General features: G+C 38.6%; 2 protein-coding genes across 5 annotated transcripts in view; one reads left to right on the forward strand and one right to left on the reverse strand.

Annotated features, from left to right (window-relative positions):
- LOC102794855 (receptor-type tyrosine-protein phosphatase zeta-like) overlaps positions 1-17,797 on the forward strand; it is a 94,491-nt gene extending 76,694 nt beyond the window's left edge. For 2 of the 4 annotated variants that reach the window (XM_087843394.1, XM_087843396.1), the window contains 13 exons: positions 2,047-2,129; positions 4,148-4,282; positions 4,543-4,677; positions 5,067-5,242; positions 5,331-5,466; positions 8,283-8,429; positions 8,597-8,690; positions 8,783-8,856; positions 8,971-9,087; positions 9,458-9,613; positions 9,766-9,908; positions 12,288-12,423; positions 15,081-17,797. In XM_087843394.1, the coding sequence (XP_087699520.1) occupies positions 2,047-2,129; positions 4,148-4,282; positions 4,543-4,677; positions 5,067-5,242; positions 5,331-5,466; positions 8,283-8,429; positions 8,597-8,690; positions 8,783-8,856; positions 8,971-9,087; positions 9,458-9,613; positions 9,766-9,908; positions 12,288-12,423; positions 15,081-15,233 (1,685 nt within the window). In that variant the 3' untranslated portion in view covers positions 15,234-17,797. The remainder of the gene's footprint in view (positions 1-2,046; positions 2,130-4,147; positions 4,283-4,542; positions 4,678-5,066; positions 5,243-5,330; positions 5,467-8,282; positions 8,430-8,596; positions 8,691-8,782; positions 8,857-8,970; positions 9,088-9,457; positions 9,614-9,765; positions 9,909-12,287; positions 12,424-15,080) is intronic. The other 2 variants (XR_015719269.1, XM_087843395.1) reach the window with 2 other exon arrangements.
- A 2,203-nt stretch (positions 17,798-20,000) lies between these two features.
- aass (aminoadipate-semialdehyde synthase) overlaps positions 20,001-21,088 on the reverse strand; it is a 78,045-nt gene continuing 76,957 nt past the window's right edge. Inside the window, exons 22-24 of the mRNA XM_006782233.3 lie at positions 20,752-20,840; positions 20,490-20,666; positions 20,001-20,324 (exon numbers count right to left, since the gene is read on the reverse strand). Of these exons, the coding sequence (XP_006782296.1) occupies positions 20,206-20,324; positions 20,490-20,666; positions 20,752-20,840 (385 nt within the window). The 3' untranslated portion in view covers positions 20,001-20,205. The remainder of the gene's footprint in view (positions 20,325-20,489; positions 20,667-20,751; positions 20,841-21,088) is intronic.

Genomic DNA, 21,088 nt, shown 5'->3' on the forward strand with positions numbered 1-21,088 from the left:
CAGGTGTGGTCATAATCCAGCAAATGAGGGTCACATGATGTGGTCTTGTCCTAACCTGGACAATTACTGGGGAAATATATTCAAAGTATTATCTCACATCAGTGCGCAAAATTTAGTGCTTGATTTCCGCATTGGCATTTTTGGAGTTATGCCATCTCAATACAAAATTAGTACATCTCAGGAAAATGCCATAGCATTTGCTACATTGCTTGCCCGTAGACTCATTCTATTCCACTGGAAGTCTGATAAGGCTCCTTCATATATAAAGGAGGTGCTTTTCTTTTTACCACTGGAAAAACTTAGACACAGAGTTCTCTCATCACAACAAAAATGATCTGCGACTTGGAACCCATTTATTGACTATATAAAAACGTATTTTCCAGATGTGTGACGTACATTTTTTGTTTGTTTTGTTTTGTTTCTCTTGACATGAACCTCGGGTGGGGAGGGAGGGGGTTTCTTTTTTTTCTTTTTTTAACTGTGCTTTATTTTTTATGTATAATCGCAACGTTTTCATTTTGTATTGTGACCATGATTTGTGTAAAGCGATTAAATTAAAAAAAAAGTCAAAAAAAAAAAAAAAGAAAGCTAGAATGCAGGCTAAAACTGGAGGTTTGTAATGCCCAATTTCTATTCTATCATTCCAGTTTTTTTCCTTTTTAAGTTGAATATGTAGGCGAAGTATTTCATACGCAGCATTGCAGTCTTTTATGCAGCCAAAACATCAAGATTTAATTTGGAACAATAAAAAAATATAACTTCTTTATCCACCAAAAAAAAAAAAAGAATGAATACTGGTGCATTTGTTACACGTTTATATCCAGATGCTGGTCCGGAGATTTAATTCTTCTTCATTTGCTGCACTTTCAGCTGTGGCTGCTTGTTCATTCCTGTCAAGATAGCAACTGGGTTTTCAGTTCAGAGCCACAGTAATTAGTTGATTAAGAAGCCTAAAATCAACCAATGAATTAATAAAAATCTTCTGTAGCCTTATCAACACATGGGACTAAGATAAAGCATTAAGCTACAAATTTTGGTTTTGTATATGTAAATGAGTAATCCAACCACATAAAAAGAAGAAAGAAATTAAATGTAAATGAAGATTTAAGCCTGTATCCTGCTAGTAAAGCACTCAGAGTATAAAAACATGTATATAAAAGATGGGCACACACCATGACATCACTCTGTTCTGTGAACCTTTTTCTCACTGTTTTAAGCTTTGATTTGAGCATTTTTGTGTCTTTTTTATTTGGAGTCACAAGTGACCAAAATTGTTAAATAAATTTGAAATAACATGTAATTTCAAACTTAAAAAAAAGGGAAAAAACGAAATAGCTCAAGTAGAACAGAGACAGAGTAAAAGGTTAAAAGATCCCAGAAAGCAACACATCATATCGTAATGTAAAGAAACAGTTGAGGAACAAAGTCAGTGACATGAATTAGTCCAGAAAGAGAGAAAGGCTTTGGGACTCCAGCACAGTGCCTGAAACATACCACCTCTGAATGGCTCAAAACAACTAACTAACAAGTCAGATTTAGGCAGCAATTCGTTTTTCACATTGGATCAGGTAATTTAGGGTACATTTTTCCCTTAATAAATAAAATCATGATTTAAAAACTGCCTTTTCTGTTTGGTAGGTTCTGTATTAAAATATGTTTACATTTAAGTGTGACAGATGAGCAAAAAAATAAGAAACTTGGTAGGGAGCAAATAGTTTTTAACAGCTCTAAACTCTATATGTTTATTTTTGTCAAAAGTAAAGTACAGTAGAGGATCTAGAGTAACTGGCCCATTTCCTCCAGGATTACACCCCGAAGAGTTCAGGACCAGAATGTAACTGATAGTCATAAATTCTACACTCTATCAGGCGATGCTGAAGGAGAATGTCTCATCATGCCCTAAAGTGTTTTAAATTTCAAAATTATATTTAATATCCATTTTATATGGAAGATGTCAAATGTGCTTACATGTCTTTATCTGATGTAAAATGAATGAATCTAATTTGTTATCTTTACTGTCTATGTGTGTCTGTCTTTGCCTTTCAGATGATGATACCCAGGTACACCTCTCACTATTGGCCAACAAAAAAGGAAAAGCAATGGATTACATTAACGCAAGCTACGTGGATGTAAGGAAAACATTTTAATAAGCTACATACAAACTGAGGCCTTCATCCTCACTCTGAAGCTCATTTCTGTTTATTCAGCCTCTCAAACAAATAGTCTAAGGGTATTTTTATTCCCAGAGCCACTCAACACTTCCCTCTAGTCTTCCAAAACCAAGTCAAGTCTCCCTGCTGCATATTTCTAAACCTATTCACGAGAGGGGACCTGCGAAGCTCTCTATTATGCTAGTAACGGCACCAATAAAACCTTATTTCCAACATCTTGTTGTTTTGTGAAAAGCAGAAGCGACACAAAAAGACCTCTCTGCAGTCATGGCCTCTCTGGAGAGCCGGCATACAGGTTAGAGTTGGTAAAAGCACATTGAGAATCTCTACAACTCCTACTTTTGTCTGCTTTTGGCGCATTGACGACAACTTCATGCTGTCAGTCAACTGAAGGTTATCAAACTATTAAATGGAGTGATTGAACAGCGCTCTCTCCTGAGAACATGTGACAGTCTTTCCTAGGCTGGCCTTAACTAAACAAATCACCAGAATTCTGCCATCTTGACATTTTTGTTAAAAACACACACACACACACACATATTGTCCTTGATGAGTTTTGTTTGATTTGGCAATTTAGTCTCCAATTTGAGCACCTATACAGGAGCTTTCTTGGGCCCTTTCTCAGTAGTAAAAATAATCTAGTAAATTTGAGTTGTGGGATTTAGATTGACTGTGAAGTGCATTTAAATGCTTCATTTTCAACAGGAGAACAAATAGAAGGCTCCAAGTGGACTTTGAGGAGAAAATATTTTTTGAGCACATTTTGTTTTTAAAAATCAACTACAAAAAAAAAAACTTTATCATAAAAAAGCTACAAATTCTAGTGAAACAGGTTGAACTCGTATTAGACTGAACACACCAGGAGTAAATGAAAATATGCTGGTATTCCTGAACTAGCATCTCTTGTAGACTTGTTTCTAATTTTAGAGATATTGCACAAATCCTAAATATTGATTTAATATGAGCTTTGAGATATCCTGATCAAAAATTACTCCTAAGGTTTCTGAAGGCCAAGGCAAGTCATCTACATATTCGTCTCCATTTTAGAAGGAGGAAATTCAAAAGACATGCCTGAGTTTAACTACATGATGTGAATCATCTGGCTTCATGGATAGATAGAGTTGGCTATCATCTGCATAGAAGTGAAATTGTATGTTATTTCTTCTAATAATATTGCCTATTATTTAAATATATAATGTCAATAGAATTGGTCCTTGACAAAAAGAAGACTCAGCATTTGCATGAACAACCTGGATAGATATAACTTAAACCACTGTGGTGCAATTTCTTTAAAAATTAATTAATTAAAAAGTCTGTAGTAAAATATTGTGCTAAGTGTTATCAAATGCTGCACTGAAGTCTAGCAGGAGTCTGACAGTGTGTAAACTCACTGTCAGAGGCCATAAGAGGTTGTTAGTAACCTTTAGTAGTGCGGTTTCTCTTCTGTGATTCTGAATCCTGACTGAAATTCTTCAAATGAACCGTTCCTCTGCAGATAATCAGTTAACTGGAGGATGTCATAAGGCCTTGAGGCAATCAGATGTAAAACACAATATTCATGAGTGTTTTAAATCGTAAATTGGTCAGATCTGACCCGAACATGACAGGAAGGTGTGTGCAAATTCATGTTTCCTAAATTATTTTTTGCCTATTTTTGATTTCTAATATTGTAATAAGTTTTGGTTGGTTGGCCTTCACCTAAAGTTATTTATTAGTAATAATAAATCCAGATTCATAAAGGAATGGTGCAACTATACTTGAAATAGCTTTCAATGTGGTGTTTAAGCATTCAGAGCAAAAACTCTAATGGACAATCTTTTTATTATCTGCATTGTTTTTCACATTGCAATGTAAAAGTACATGAACACAACAAAGTCAGCAGAACAAATTTCCCATCTTGTACTTAGTACATCTTGCACATACACCTGTGACATTCTGATTTGCCAAAGATCATGTCAGCACTTTGTGTTTCTCAGGGTTTTAAGAAGCCAAGGTTGTACATTGCTGCTGAGGGGCCTGTGAGGTCGAGCATTGAGGACTTCTGGAGGATGATATGGGAGCAGAACATCTGCATCATCGTCTTGATCAGCAACCTGGTGGAGAAAGGATGCGTAAGTGTCTCGTCATAGTTTCTGAAATTACATTTACATTTTTGAGTTGAAATATATATGAACATAATCTGATGACACATACAGAGTGAACTTGTGTTCACTCATGTTGGTCAGTAAAGAAGGAAATAATTCTGTAGCTTTAAAAAATATATATTTTTTACACTTTTACAGCGCTCTTTTATAAATATCGATCAACCAAAGAAGAATCTTTTCCATCACATTTCTTTTAGCATTATATGCATGTGTTTACTGTGTCTTAGAGAATATATGATCAGTACTGGCCACTAGAGGTGCAGGAGGAGTACGGCAGCTTTCTTGTGACTGTGAAGAGCACTAAATTCCTCGCCTACTACACCCAGAGAACCTTCACCATCAGAAAAATCCAGGTAAAAAAGGTCAGCCTGTAGCAGTCACCCTTAAGTATCCTGTGTAATAACAGAATTTCAATTCATTTTCTTTTTTATAGCTCTAATTTGCAAAGATGGTCACTTCAAGCGAAATAAAGACCCTAAAATATTAGAAAGGAGTTCCCTTAATGGGAACCAGTTGGGGTGAGGGGAAAGAGAAGAGAGTAGAGAGACTGCACTACATACAATATATTTAGATTTTCATGTTAATTGTAACTAGGCCAAGTACGAGTGGCAAGAAATTATTTTAGGGTGGCAGTACCGCAGTAGATCCATCCATGGATGGCACAAGTTGGAATTTCACAACTCGAGTGATGTCAGTGAGTCACTGTTGGTATCTTCCTGTTACTGACTGCTTTGTTCTTGTCCACCTGCAGAGTTCTCAGAAGGGGCGGGCCAAGGAGGGGGCCAATGAGCGGACTGTGACACAGTATGATTACACCCAGTGGCCTGACACTGGCGTTCCAGACTTAGCTCTGCCATTCCTATGCTTCATCCGCAAGTCGTCCAGAGCCAGGACAGATGACATGGGGCCACTGATGGTTCACTGCAGGTGGGAACTGCCAGAAAGAGTTAAAAATCTCATTTTCATTGGCAGCTGAATATATATGCTTAATTCTAATATTCTCTTTGCCACGCAGTGCTGGTGTTGGCCGGGTGGGCACATACATTGTCCTGGACAGCATGCTGACGCAGATCCAAAATGAGGGCTCCGTCAACATCATTGGCTTCCTTAAACACATTCAAACTCAGAGGAAATGCCTGGTGCAGACAGAGGTCACCCTCATTCCTGTCCATACACACCCACACCTATAGCCAGTCAACACACCATCCATTTACTACCATCCATCCATCTATCCATTCGCTTCCGCTTATCCTTTTCAGGGTCGCGGGGGGCGCTGGAGCCTATCCCAGCTGTCATAGGGCGAGAGGCGGGGTACACCCTGGACAGGTCGCCAGTCTGTCGCAGGGCCAACACACAGGGACAGACAACCATTCGCACTCACATTCATTCGCACATTCACACCTAGTGACAATTTGGATTATCCAATTAACCTATCCCCACAAGCTGCATGTCTTTGGACGGTGGGAGGAAGCCGGAGTACCCTGAGGGAACCCACGCAAACACGGGGAGAACATGCAAACTCCACACAGAAAGACCCCGGCCTGATGTTGGAATTGAACTCAGGACCTTCTTGCTGTGCGGCAACAGTGCTAACCACCGTGCCACCGTGCTGCCATTTACTACCATTAATAATAATACTAGCTAATAATAACGACTTCTTTGTGGATGGTAAATCCTGAGTCTCTACATGGCAAGTTCAGTGTCATTGATCCATGCACCCAGACTGGAACAACTGACATTAAATTGGAACCAAACACTGATGCAGCCCAGAAGATTAAAAAAATAAAAAACGAGAACCTCACTGGCAATACTTAGATTTTTCTTCAAGCAAACCCATGCCTTGGTATGCTGAAGCATTAGCGGTGCCTTTCACTGGAACTAAGGGGTTGAGCCCAACTCCTTAAAAGTAGCTCCATATCCACCAAACATTACATTTGACAGACTCATCCATCGGGCTGTCAGACAGAGAACCATGATTCATCACTTTTCACTGCATTACGCCGCTTAGATGCAGCTGCTCGGCGATGGAAACCCACCCCATGAAGCTCTTTATGCACTGTTCTTGAGCTAATCTGAAGGCACATGTGGTTTGAAGGTCTATAGCCATTAACTGCTGAAGATGTTACACACTATCCACTTCAGCATCCGCTGACCCTGCTCTGTGGTTTTAGCGGACTACTACTTCAAGGCTGAGTTGCTGTCATGCCCAGTCTCTTCCACTTTGTGAACTGCAGTAGTGAGGAAATTTCCCAACTGGACTTGTTGCACAGGTGGAATCCTGTCACGGTAGCATACTGAAATTCACTTCAGTGCCTCAGACTGACCCATTCTTTCACAAATTTTTGTAGAAGCAGTCTAATAAAGGTGTCTGATTTGATATCCTGGTGGTCATGGAAGTGATCGGAACACCTGAATTCAATGGTCTGGATGAGTGAATGATTACTTTTAGTAATGTAGTGTAGCAGTATGATATAGAGGGGTTACAGTCATTTTCATCACTGTTGTATACACCCTCTACATTCATTCCCATAATGAGTGTATATAAACCTCTGACCACAACTGTAGACCTTTCTTTCAACCATATTTTGATTCTGTGTAGAATTAATAAAATAAATTGAAATGATTGCTACAGATCTTGTTAAATATAGCACTGAACAGAATATTCTTGTCACGAATACATTTTTAGTTTCTATCTCTATTTTTCACTGGCAGGCAGAACTGGAATGCATTAACAACCTTTTTTTCACAAAAGTTTATCCTGATCCCGAAGTCACAGAAATAATCAACTTTGAATTTTTGTGACTTGTTATTTTCCGACAGCCATCTTGTTTAATTCCATCTCCCATTTCTAATGCCCACTAGGGTTATGATGGTTTGTCAGTTTCTATTTCATGGCTAAAACTGTATCAGGTATAAATTTAGGACAAATAAACAGAGAAATAGGGAAATAAATGATGTTCCTCCTGCAACAACTTTGCCTCGCTGTTCTAAGCCCCTGCTATAAGATTAGCATGTGCACATGCTGAAGCCACACTGAAAATAAGTCTGTGATGCTTTTTGGCCTCAAACAGGTCAAAATCCAAAGCCTAGAGATAACCTGGATATAACATAAGGTGCTGCTCCCCACCCCAAGTTCAGCAACATAGAACAACAGAAGATGCCATCAGCAGTTTGTTTGTAATGCCAAAACAACAAACAATCAGCAAACATTTTACAACAATTTTATCTGATCCTAACAGGACAGCTAGTCTGTACTTGCTGACAAGAGGTCAAATTTGTCCTCTCAAACGGAGTCTGCAACTGAAGGAATAAAAATTAAAGCTGTTGGGAGAAGTTTATTTTACAGTTTAATTTTAAAATATGCTGCAAGTGTCACATTTTCACTGATTCGTTTATTTAAAGCACATTTTAAGTGTATTATAGATTTATTGGTGAGATGATGTTTTAGATGTGCAGCTCGTTAAACTGCACATATAAAAAACACTAAATGAGGCACAAACTATGTGTTACATCGTGACAGGAATGTCTGGGTATTAATATGGTGATTCAGAAAATGTATGAAATGATTGTATGTCTGAGTGTCTTTACATTACTGGAATTGTGGCTACTAGAACAAAGACCACTCACCAAAAAGACCTTCTTAATTAATCGGATTAATTTGACATTCATCTGCATCAGACTGTCAAACTCCACATCTCCTTTATTAGACAGTAAGATTTTTTTAACGTTCAAATGAATAGAGTTCAATGTTTAACATTTTAAACTTCCTACCTGGCTCAGCAAACACACACCCAAACACACACACACCTTGAACAGCGGAGAGAAAAAAAAACACATACTGAGAAAAACATAACAACAACAACATGTTGTGATCAACATAATCCTGAATCATAACAGTCTCCTGTTATGAGACTGTTAAAAAAGTTTCAATGACAAATTTAAACTTCTTGTTTTTTTCTTTCTGCAGGAACAGTATGTTTTTATTCACAATGCCCTGGTGGAAGCCATCTTGTCTGGTGAGACAGAGGTGGCAGTGGCTCAACTGCATACGTACGTGGACAAGCTGATGACCCCAGGGCCTGATGGAGGAACAGGGATGGACAAACAGTTCAAGGTAAGCCTTACTCTCAATATGTTTCACTGAGACAGATACAGTCTCAGACGGTCTTCATATTAGTTAGTATGAAACTATTATCATACTTATTATCAGACATCTTTTAATGAAAGATGGCTTTTTTTAGTTGTTTACAGTTGTTTACGGGTTTTTGATGTTTTCCACAGATGGTTTGTTACACCAATCTGAAGCACTGTGACTATTCCACAGCTCTGCAGGACTGCAACCACAACAAGAACAGAAACTGCTCGGTGATACCCAGTGAGTCTGACACACTAGTCAGCTGCAGCTGAAAATACTGCACATACACAAAAACATCTGTCTGCACAAACATGTTCTATCTCATATTGCAGTTGAGAGGTCACGAGTGCATTTGCCAACAACAGCAGGGGAAACATCAGACTACATTAATGCATCATATATCGCAGTAAGTCATATATATATATATATATGACTCTGTGTGTATGTGTATATAATTCATCAGTAACAGCCACCGTTTCAAGTAATGAGGTCAGTAAGTGTGGCTGACATGTTCCTCCAGGGTTACAGGCACACCAAGGAGTTCATCATTACCCAGAAACCCTTGCCTGTCACCGTAAAGGACTTCTGGACAATGATGTGGGACCACAACGCTCAAGTCATTTTGTCACTGCCTGGGGTGAGGAACCGTTCTTTTTGAAGACATCCCTGAAAGAATCTTGTGACTAAATCCTCCTGGGGCTCTTTGGACCTGTTTGTTCCTTTAATTCAAATGTTATTTTAATATTTATTTTATATCTCAAAAAATCTTTTCTGATTTAATATTTTAATGTTTTGTGGAAAATGTATTGAGGTTTTCTTGACGTGTTAGCCCAGACTAGCAATCTGTTCAGAGTGCACCATGACCTTTTGGAGAAAGTTATGCTCTCTCTACAGTATCATGGTACATACTGTAATTACAAGTAGCCAGGTTGGAAAAAATGTAGTTGCAAGTTGGAGATATCTGTGAATTGTCACAAATGCAATGTAATGATTTCCTGTGTTGGTAGATGGAGGAAGAAGCAGAGTCATTTGTCTTCTGGCCTTATAAAGGGCAGCTGATCAGCCATGAGAAGTTCACTGTCACTCAAAAGAGTGAGACTCATGTTTGTCTGTCCAACGAGGACCTGCTGGTAGTTCAGGACTACATACTGAAAGCTACAAAGGTTAGTAACATGGCAGTTTGAATTCCCTCTAAAAAATTTATCTTACTTTAATTTAAAACCCACGCCCATAAGAATAGTTGTCATGTGGACATGAAAACTCACTCTCATGGCCGACTGTGACTGATGTTTGCTGTCTTTTCTTATCTTAATAGGATGACTACGTTCTTGAGGTGAGACACTATCATGCTCCCAACTGGCCAAACCCAGACAGTCCTCTCACTTCCACCTTTGAACTTCTCAAACTGATGAAGGAAGAGATCCTCACAAAGGACAGCCCTACTGTGGTCCACGATAAGTAAGACCCTTGGACTACTTACAATAGTGTCGTCTGGTCTGATACTTGTTTTGTAATCTTTATATTATTTACGATCCATATCTATGCATCTGTCTGTCTGTGTACCTACCTACTCAGGCCTTCTTGTCCAACCTCTTAACCTCTCTGTCAGGGTGCTGGTTCAGCATTTTGAGTTTATTCTGTTTTGTGATTCTTTGTATTATTGGTTTAGGATCAAGTTTTATTCCTTGAGTTTAGTTCCTTTTATGTTTTGAGTTTTTTTGTTGTTTATTTTTCAGTTTACCTGTTTTTATTCATGTTTGTTAGCAGCCAAAATACAGTGAGGAACATAAGTATTTGAACACCCTGCGATTTTCGAAGTTCTCCCACTTAGAAATCATGGAGGGATCTGAAATTCACATTGTAGGTGCATTCCCACTTAAAAAAAAAAAAACAGTTAGGAAATAACATTGTATGATTTTTAAAGAATGTATTTGGATACCTGAGAAAAGCAGTGTTAATATTTGATACAAAAGCCTTTGTTTGCAATTACAGAGGTCAAATGTTTCCTATAGTTCTTGACCAGGTTTGCACACACTGCAACAGGGATTACGGCCCACTCCTCCACACAGATCTCCTCTAGATCTGTCAGGTTTTGGGGCTGTTGCTCAGCAACATGGAGTTTCAGCTCCCTCCAAAGATTTTTTATTGGATTTAGGTCTGGAGACTGGCTAGGCCAGTGGACAGGTGTCTTTAAAGAGCTCAGACAGGTGCTAATAATTTACATTAATAAAGGCATAGTAACAGGTCTTTGAGAGCCAGAATTCTTGCTGATTGCCAGGTGTTCACATTTTTATGTGCAGCAGTGCAATACAAATAAATTCTTTAAAAATCATACAATGTGATTTCCTGAATTGTTTTTTAAATGCTGTTGCTCACAGTGGCAATGCACCTACAATGTGAATTTCAGACCCCTCAATGATTTCTAAGTGGGAGAACTTCGAAAATCGCAGGGTGTTCAAATACTTATGCTACTCACTGTAAATGGTTACACTTTTTGTTAAAAATCAATTTTTGCCTTTGATTGTCTGCATTTGGGTCCTCATAAAAAGCTGCATGGTCTGCAGCCACAGACCGCGGCACTCCCAAATGCACTTCTAGAAGAATGGTCAAACATTCCCATAAACATTCAGTTGAAGCTGCAAAGGGTGGGCTGACAGAATATTTACCCTGTGAATGAAGACAAGACAAGAATGGGATGTTTCTCAAATTGATATGCATGCAAAGGCAGACAAGAAAATACTTTTGGCAATGTAGTGTATATAGTGGAGATGGAAGTTGTGGGTGTATGTGTGGGTGTGTTTGTGTATGTATATAGATAAGATAGATATAGATATATAGAGAGAGACGTTGGATGTCGGACTGGAGAATAATAAAAAGGCCACTAGAAAAGCTGCAGCCACCAAATATCAGCAGAGAATAACCTAAGTCCTAAGGCGTCCGCTGAATCGGAAGAACAAGATCCGTGCAATCAACACATACGCCCTGCCAGCTTATTATCAGACATCAATAAGGGCCCAAGGGAGAAGATAGAAGCCATTGACATCAAGACAATCAAGCTCCTTACCATGTATGGAGGGTTTCACCTCAAATCCAGCACCCTGAGACTGTATGCTAAGCAGAAGGAAGGTGGCCAAGGACTAGTGAGTGTCAGAACTACTATCTAGGATGACACAACAAAGATCCATGAGTACATCAGGAAGATGGGCACATAGTATTGCTTAGTGAATACTTCAGGCAGCAGAAACCGGAGAAAGAAGAAGAGCAAGAGCTCCCATGATGACAGACCCGCATGTACCACCGACAAACAGAAGAAGGGATATTGAGAAATCCCACCAGTAGCTAGCTAGACTGAAAGACATCACAGAGGCAGTAATCATGGCAACAAAGGAACAAGCTCTAAGCACAAGATCCATACAGGCTGGGGTCTAACACACCAGGCAAGACCCGAGGTGCAAAGATGCCCCTGAGACAATCCAGCATAACTGCAGGGTGTAAGATGCTAGCAGGCAGGGCATAGATGGAACGCCATAACCAAGTGGCGGCCTAGTCCACAAGAACATGTACTGAGTATGGCCTAGAACTCCCAAGGTCAAAATGGGAGACGCTCCCCAAGGTGGCTGAGAATGACCAGGCTAAGCTCTTGTGGGACTTCCAGATACAAACAGACAAACTGGTAATGGCTAACCAACCGGACATAGTGGCAGACAAACAGAGGAACACAGCTGTAGTGATAGATGTAGCTATGCCAAGTGGTAGCAAAATCAGGAAAAAAGAAAACACAAGAAGTTGGAGCCACTTGCCCATATAATTTTATTTATTTTGTTTTTTGTTTTTTAGTGTGGGTGGGTTTACAGCAGGACTGTTCTGTGCTCTTTCGTCTCTGACTCGCCAGTTGGATGCCGAAGCGTCAGTGGATGTCTTCCAAGTAGCCAGGCTGATGAATCTCATGAGACCTGGAACCTTCAACAACATCGTAAGTTTGTCTGTCTCACAATAATTTTATTGTAATGTAATGTTGTAAAGTGTACCTCATTAAATTAGAATATTTAAAAAATATATAATTAGCATCAAAACAACAAGGCAGCTGTTTTTATTGTAATAGGCTCTTTATATGTTGGGTTTTTTCTGTTTGTTTAAGGGTATAATATGCCTTAATGGCTGTGGCCTTTTTCAGTAGGAAGACAACAGTGAAACAGCAAGAAGCACGACAATGAGTTTGAGGTGTTGACTTCACCTCCAAATTCTCAATCTAATCAAGCATAAGCAATTGTTTTTTTCCAGCACTTATTTTGTACTGGACAAAAAAAGTCTGATCCATGGAGATACCTTCAAGGGTCTAGTGGAGTTCATGCTGTTTTGGTGGCAAAAGGGGTACCAACATGTCAATTCATTCATCAATTGTCAATTCATTTAATGTTATTGCCACCTTGAGGTGGCAACAATCCCTTCAAGTTTTATATTGTAAAGTAAAGATCCTACAATAATGCATAAAAGATCCCAAGCGCTTGGCAAGAGTGGGAAGAAAAAACTCCCTCGAGCAGTGGAAGACAGAAAGAAAGACAAGCTGTGCAGGAAACCAGAGATTGTTGCAAAGCAACAACCCCAGTATATGTTATTGTAGTCAGCCATTGTGTTTATTATCGACTTGGCTGACTAAGAACCTTCACAGAGATTTTGCCCAAACTCCATATTGAGCATGCTTTTTATTTACTGAAAAAATCAGTTTCATTTCATAATAAATCCCACCCCACACATTCTTAATTTGAAATTCTAACTTTCTCAATCAGAATATTCAGAATCATATACATATTAAGTTATAAAATTTTCCCCTGATGCCTACTGATTGCTAACTACAGAATTTGACCTTTAATCAAATTGTAAAATTGAGTTTCAGGAACTGCAAATTTGCCTACCTTTTTAATTAGTGCCCATTTTCTCTCACAAGCAACCAATTCTGGTCAGTTCAGAATATCTGGCATACTTATAACTCAGATTCTGTTCACCAATGGTGTTCATCCACTCAAATCAATCAAGCCCCACGTTGAGTGCGCCAAATTGTGGGGGGTTTTATGAGAAAGAAGATAAATATGGTCCAATTATAACTGGAGCATATGCATATATATATAATTATACACATAAAAATAAATATACTTTTTGACCTGGAGCCATTTGTTTCAGACGAATGCCATTCTGTGCTCCCATTCACTCTTATTCACTAATTTCTCCAACCAGTTTTGGAGAGAAAGAAAATAACCTCAGTTTTTAACTTGCTCTCCTGACCTCGATTTAAGCACCACACATACCAAAAACCCACACATATGGACAGCAACTTGTCAGGATGCTCACAGTTTTTAAAACACATCAATATCACATTTGATCTGAATGTGATATGGAGAAGCCTCATTTTAAAGCCATTTTGTGAGAGTAGTGCAAAGCGCTTCTCTTACAGGCATGACAGAGAGAAAAGGGGCCATTTTCTCATGTCACGCCTCCCTCATTTTAATATCAATTGTGGATTGGTTGGCCTGTGTCATAGTCCTGCTCCCTCACCCCTAAGGGGCACACCTACCACTGGCTGTCATGTGTTTTGTCAGGAAGTCTGTCAGTGGCTTACAGTCTGCACTTTTACTTCTCTTGTACTGACAATTTTGGATGCAAGGGACATATTTCTCTCTTTTTTTAACATCTGACAGACTTTCAGTATGTTTAAAACAAACAAACCACTTTTACAGTGTCTGCCACTTTATTAGGCACACTTGTTTTCACTGTACACAAACAAGCTGTTTATCTTTTATTCTGGATTTAACAGGGAGTCAATGTTAAAAAAAAGAAAAAAAAGGAAAAAAAAAAAGAAAAGCCAATATGAGAAAAATATGCTCTTTCTTGTCAGTGCTTTTGCTGCAGTATTTTGGATCAAGTAAAAGAGATTTTTTTGCAGAGTCCTATAATAATGAGTTACAATAGCCCAGCCTACAAATGTATGAACTGGTTTTTCAGGAAAAACTTTTTTCAGCAAGGCAGCATGGTGGTTTGGTGTTTAGCACTGTTGCTTCACAGCAAGAATATCCAGAGTTCAACTCTACACCATTTGGCCAGAGCCTTTGTGTGGAGTTTGCATGTTCTCCTTGTGTTTGTGTGGGTTCTCTCTGGGTACTCCAGATCCTCCCACAGTCCACAGACATGCAGTTAGTGGGGTAAGATTAACTGATGATTTTAAATTGCCTATAGGTGTGAATGTGAGTGGTTGTCTCTGTGCATCAAATTGGATCTCCAGGGTATCCCACCTCTCCCACTGTAGTAGCTGGGATAGGCTCCAGCACTACCTCCTGAGCCACCTCGCAAATGTACAGGTCATCTAGTAATTAGAAGGTTGATGGTTCAATCCCTGGCTACTCCAGTCTGCATGCCAAATATTCTTTCGCAAGATAACCCCAAGTTGCTTTCCAATGTATCTATTGTGTGTGTAAATGTTAGATAGAAAGCGCAGAAAAAGAAATGGATCGGTGATTGTGGCAGGTTGTAAAAAGCACTGTGAGTGGTAAGGTAGAGTAGAAAAATATGCACAGCAGGTCAGTTAAACACACAAAACTGTACTATGAACATATAATGAGTTGTTTACCCATTTTTTAGGAGCAGTACCAGTTCTTGTACAAAGCCATGCTGAGTCTCATCGGGACACAAGAAGACAAGAAAACTCAGTCCTTTGACGCTAACGGGACCATTGTGACAGAAACCACCAGCATGGCTGAAAGCATTGATTCCCTGGTGCCAACGAATAAATAAAACCAACAAAAAAATACTACACTTTTACAAATGAGCAACAGCATTTCGTCCCTTCCCTGAAACCACCAACAGAGCTGCTAGTGAATCCAGACTCTCGCTACAATCACTCAAGAAATCTTGTCATTCAAGACTCTGCCTTTTGTAGATTGAGACTGGTATGAGTTTCCTCTATACAGTTTTGTAATGTGTGCCTTTTTGCTCATCTTGGATTTCTAACTGTGATATGAGCTGTAGACTAATTGTTCAATGTTTTTAATGCTGTACTGCCCTGAGACTAACTGTCAACGCCAATCTTATATTTATTGGCGCTGAGCCAAATGTGGGGAAAAAGGGAAAAGCCGCATCTTTTGACATCAAATGTTAAGGTCAAAGGAAAGACTCTTTGTCAGACTCTTTCAATATTGATTTTGTTAATGTGTCTTTAACAGAGTACTTGCTCTGTTAAATGTAAATTCTGTTAAATTGGTGTAGCATGCTGAAGTCAAATATAAAATAAGGGTATCGAATAGTAGATTAATGTACTGTAAATAATATTATAATAATACCCTGAATGGACCAAATTTCTATTTATGCTTTTCACCTTTGCTTTTATTTTTGAAAGGTTTAATTCTAATTGCCTAGCTGCTTTTATACTATGGATTTTGTAACAGTCATGCATGGGTACTGACCTTTTTGTTTTTTTGGTTTGTTTTTTAGCTATAAAGGAATCGCTGCTGGCTTATTAGCTAAGGGATTAAATAAGGGAAGGAACACCAAAGAGAGCCTGTGAGAGTGTTTTGTTACTGTGTGTTGAACCACCAATATACCTGCAAAGATGCAACAGACACATGAACTATTAGAGGTTTGCTCAGAAGTTAGTTAAATACACTGTTTTGCATACAAGTGATGTTGGAAATTTCCAATTTAAACATTTGGTACCAAGATGATGTATTAAGTCCATTGTAGACAGCAATTAGCAAAACTGTAGATTAGCAGAATGAGTTTCAGCTCATTAATATGCAGCCTTACAGAGAACCAACAGGAGGCAGGTCAAAGGTCACAAGGTCCAGACAAAAGGAACAAAAATGAGGAGAAACGGCCTTCTGTGAGCCTGACAGGGGAGAGATGTTACTGAATCAAGAAACACCGAAAATGGAGACATACCCAATTCCATTTCTAATAATGATTCTTGTCTGTGGATTATACAATTCCCTTAACAGAGTCATGGGCTAATCCCTGGTTATTTCAGTTGATTTTTGCATGTGTTAATCCAGGCTAAGACACTGTAAGAAATGTGCCTTTTCAGGACAGAAAATAGGTCAGTGTCCAGACGTTGTATCCACATTTTAATTTGCATTTTTGACTTTTCATGAATACAAACTTAATTGTTCTCTGCTTGGTGCCCTACTTTATATAACTGCCTTTAAATCAAGAAGGAGCAAAAACGCTGATCATCTTTTTCTGAAGAGTTGAGCTCAACTAATTAAGTGATCAGAACCATGTCACAAATATAAAGGTCACAAAAAGCAATACAGGTGCAAAAGTCTGTATTACGCAATAACTGTTTTTAATATCTTAAAGCTTTGTGCTAACAACTACCAGCCATAATTGTAAACATATACATACTGTGTATTGATGCAAAAGAAATTGTGTGCTGCAGCCTTTATCATTATTTGGCCTCTTTTGGTGTCAAGATGATATATTAAGTCCATTCTAGGCACCAATTAGCAAAGCGGTAGATTAGCAGAATGATTTTCAGCTCACTGATATCCAGCCTTACAGGGAACCAATGGGAGGTAGATAAGTAAGTAATCAATAAAAAGATAAGTAAGGGAGAACTAGTGCGTGAAATGGACAAATCTAGAGTGTGGAAAGTTCTGAAGATAACAAGGAAACTGATTGCAGCTGTAGACCGTCATAATTCTCTTCCATTTGGGTCTGTGGGTGATATGTTCCTGTTGTGGTTGGGAAGTGAAGGACTATAGCATAATAACAATTATATTTATTATATTGTGCATATTAGGACACAGTATAAGGTACGTCTGTGTGTTTTTGAATTTTGCTGGTAGTGCACTTCATTCTTGATTAATTTCTATTGGAATTTAATTCAAATCTTTATTCTGAGCTTTCTCAACAAATTCTATTGAATATAATGATATCCCTAAAATTCATTAAAAAAAAAATCATCCTGGCTAGTTGACATTAAATTCTCAGTGGATGGATTCTCAATTGATTTAAATGTTAGCACATTTGCAATTAAATTATTGCACTGTTTGCACTAAGATCCAAGCATTACGAACACCAAGGCCTCAAACAACACCAATGAATAAGGAAATCTTGTGGAGAAAAGGTCTTCTGCAAAATGATTCTGTAGTGCTCTAAGCTTAAAAATAAAATTCAAAAAAGCTTAAAAAATAAAAAAGGTCAGTTATGGATATAGTAAAAAAATCCAACGAAGAAGAAATTAAAAATATCAGACTATTACATTTATAATTTAAATGTGACAATCTGAATCTATAAATAATGAATGAGAAATACTTCACATAATAATTTTATTCATGCAACCATTATTTTATAAATCAAAATATCAGAACCATCTGATTGTTTTTTACTAATCAAATCTTTGATTATTGTGAAGGTCAATCAAAAAGACAAATAAAAACCATTTGTTATTATTCAGTGTCATATTCTTGTTACTAACAGATTTAACATGAACACATGAAACTGAACCACCTTAAAAATACCACCTAAAAATACCATGTGGTACTTCTAGCTCGCACTACAGAGGACGAGCGACTCTAAATCTTAAACATTGCATATTGTGGTTCCGTGCATTCATATATATATATATATATATATATATATATATACACACACACACACACACCTGCCTGCAGAACACTACTTTAACTACTGATTATACTCACTTTTCTGTTTAGGTTTAGAGAAAGAAAAAAAACAATAAAAAAAACATAAAACATGTCATTTAGTGTATTGTCTGATAGTAACGTCTAATTTAACTAGAACACATGAAACCGAATCACATTAAAAATGACAATCTGAGCTTGCTGTGGATGCAAAATCCAAGTTCTACAGGCCAAACAACAAAATGCTTTTTTTAAAGCCTTGTCAACACCTATCACTAACACAAATATATAATAGACACAAATATCTCTCAGGTCAATGTGAAATCTACCTACCTTACAGGAAGGACCTCTGCTGCTGAGGATAAATTCATCCGAATCACCAGCCTCAGAAATGACAAGTTAACAGCATCTCAGATTAGAGCCCAGATAAATGCCACACAGCAGATACATCTCTACATCAACTGTTCAAAGGAGACTATACGATTCAGGCATTTATGGTCAAATGAAACCTCTACCAAGGAAAAGCAACAAGCAGAAGAGATTTGTTGGTGCCAAGAAACACAAGGCATGGACATTAGACCAGTGGAAATCTGTGCTTTGGTCTGATGAGTCCAAATTTGAGATCTTTGGTTCCACCAGCCGTGTCTTTGTGCGACACAGAAAAGGTGAGTGGATATTCTCTACATGCATGATTCAAACAGTGAAGCATGGAGGTGTTTTGGTGTGGGGGTGCTTTGCTGGTGATACTGTTTGGGATTTATTTAAAAGTGAAGGCACACTGAACCAGCATGGCTACCACAGCATCCTACAGCAACATGCCATCCCATCCAGTTTGTGTTTAGTTGGACCGTCATTTATTTTCCAACAGCAAAGTGACCCCAAACACACCTCCAGGCTGTGTAAGGGCTGTTTGACCAAGAAGGATAGAGTGCTGCGCCTGATGGCCTGGCCTCCATAGTCGCAGTCGTCTCAAAAACGCTCCACGTCCACACTAGCGTTTTCAGTCGTTTTCACAGAGTTGTGCGTCCACATTGAAACGCCTGAAAACGCTCACGTTCCAGTACTGTGCATGCGTGAAACGCAAGACGATTCGGCCTGCCTCATTTCTGTCAGCCATTTATTTACTTTCCAGCTCTTTGAAACATTGCGGCAAAATGTCAAAGAAAAGCACCGAGTTTTTTAATTGGACTAACAATGAGGTGGAGTTGTTGCTGCGAGTAACACAAAAGTACAAAGTTGCAAAAGCGAGTGAGAATTAAAGAATTTGAAGTAAAGCTATCTGGAGCATGTACAAAACTGACATTAATCTTTAATAGGGCTGTCAAAATTAAGAGCAAACAAAACAACTGCAAATGCCCTCCGCTATCTTTATTTAATTGGTCACTTAACTGCATCACATGAAGTCGTGTAGTGACTTCAGTTAGCACTAGCTTGTGACTCCTTGAAGCTGGATTTGTGTGTACTACCAGTTTCAAGCAGAGATCTTTCTTGTGTAAGTTGAATGTGTTAACCACTACACAAAGTTCTCACTAGTCTTTTGACTCTAATGGGGGACAAAATTTACAAAATCTGTTTCATGTTGCTTTCAATAACTACCGACTGTTATCAGTCAGTAAAGTGTTCGCTGAGGTCACAAGAGGGTAATTCTAGACTTCAATAGAATCACACACAAAAAGAGGAGTTGCCCTCTGGCAGCCATTAGAAAGAATGCAGGATAAAGGCACTTGGCGCTGAATTTAACACCTCCACCAAGCCTGAAATGGAATGAAAGAACAGTTGTCAAGGTAACAACCACACACATGCACATACATAAAAGAAATTGCTGGATTTATCAGATGGTACTGGGAGCATTATTTGGCAATGGAAAAAGGATTGCCCACACAAGAAGGTACAACAAGGTAAACAAAACAATCTACAATGCTTCCGATAAAGTTTTATTGTGAATTCAAAAAAATCAGGGAGCAAACAACCTTCCTGGGTAGGCATGTTAGAGTATTATTATAAACTCAGAATGAAAGCAGGTAGGTGAGCCAGAATCTGTCTGAAGAGTTTAAAGGTCGATTAATGACATGAAATGTAGACAAGATTAGAATTTACAGTGATTTGCTCTTCTTGATATTGTAGCTCTACTCCTGCAGGGTGCTTTTGGAAATGAAGTGTAGTCCTTCCTCTTTCAGCCGGGCCAGCACTGGTTCGTAGATCTCTTTCACCATTGGAACCACCAGACCCTTTGTATTGATTTCACCTACAGAGTAAGTATAGAGAGCCGGTAACATTATATTCTCAAGTATTTATCTAATATTCAGTGAATGAGGTTGGTGACTAAATTTAGTTTGAACATAGTTTGAATGCTCTCTGTAAAGTGAAAGACCAACGAAAATGAACATTTTTGAAAAGTGAAATCACTAACCGTTAAGAACCATCCGAGCAGCAATGGCTGCTGGGTATCCAACAGTCTTGGCCATGGCTGAGAAGCCGGTGGGGTCGCCATACACCACCAGGCTGATGTGTTTGGTCTCTAGTTCTCCAGTTGGATAGCGAACCCCCACATCGTTTCTCAGAATGATCATGTCTCTTTCTCCCTTATCTGATGACAAGAGGCAATAGTTCTTTTTACACTTGGTGTCACATTTAATACTCCTGTTCTTTTAATGTGGTATTAATGAGCTCACCGAATGAAAGTTTAGTTTCCAAATGTTTTGCAAGGGCAGCCAAAATGCTCTCTGCATGGGGCACTAGCTCATCGCCAAGCATCCCTAAACTGCAGAAATAAAAAAAATGGTTATTAAAATAACATAACCATTACAAAACAATACTTAGGGCTCGAAAGATAATTACTCTGCCCTAATAACCCCACACACTGCAGCGGCAGCCCACGTGTCCTTGGCTACATCTAAAGAGATGAGCATTTGCTTTTTGTGGCTGGGTTGCTGGTGAATTGAATAAATGAACAACAAGTCTTTCAATGTGAGCTGCAAGCGCCTTGCTTTTTACCCTTTAACAACACAG

This window comes from Neolamprologus brichardi, chromosome 7 (assembly GCF_056152115.1).
Source record: "Neolamprologus brichardi isolate AB-2024 chromosome 7, ASM5615211v1, whole genome shotgun sequence".
In the NCBI taxonomy this organism is placed as follows: Eukaryota; Metazoa; Chordata; class Actinopteri; order Cichliformes; family Cichlidae; genus Neolamprologus; species Neolamprologus brichardi.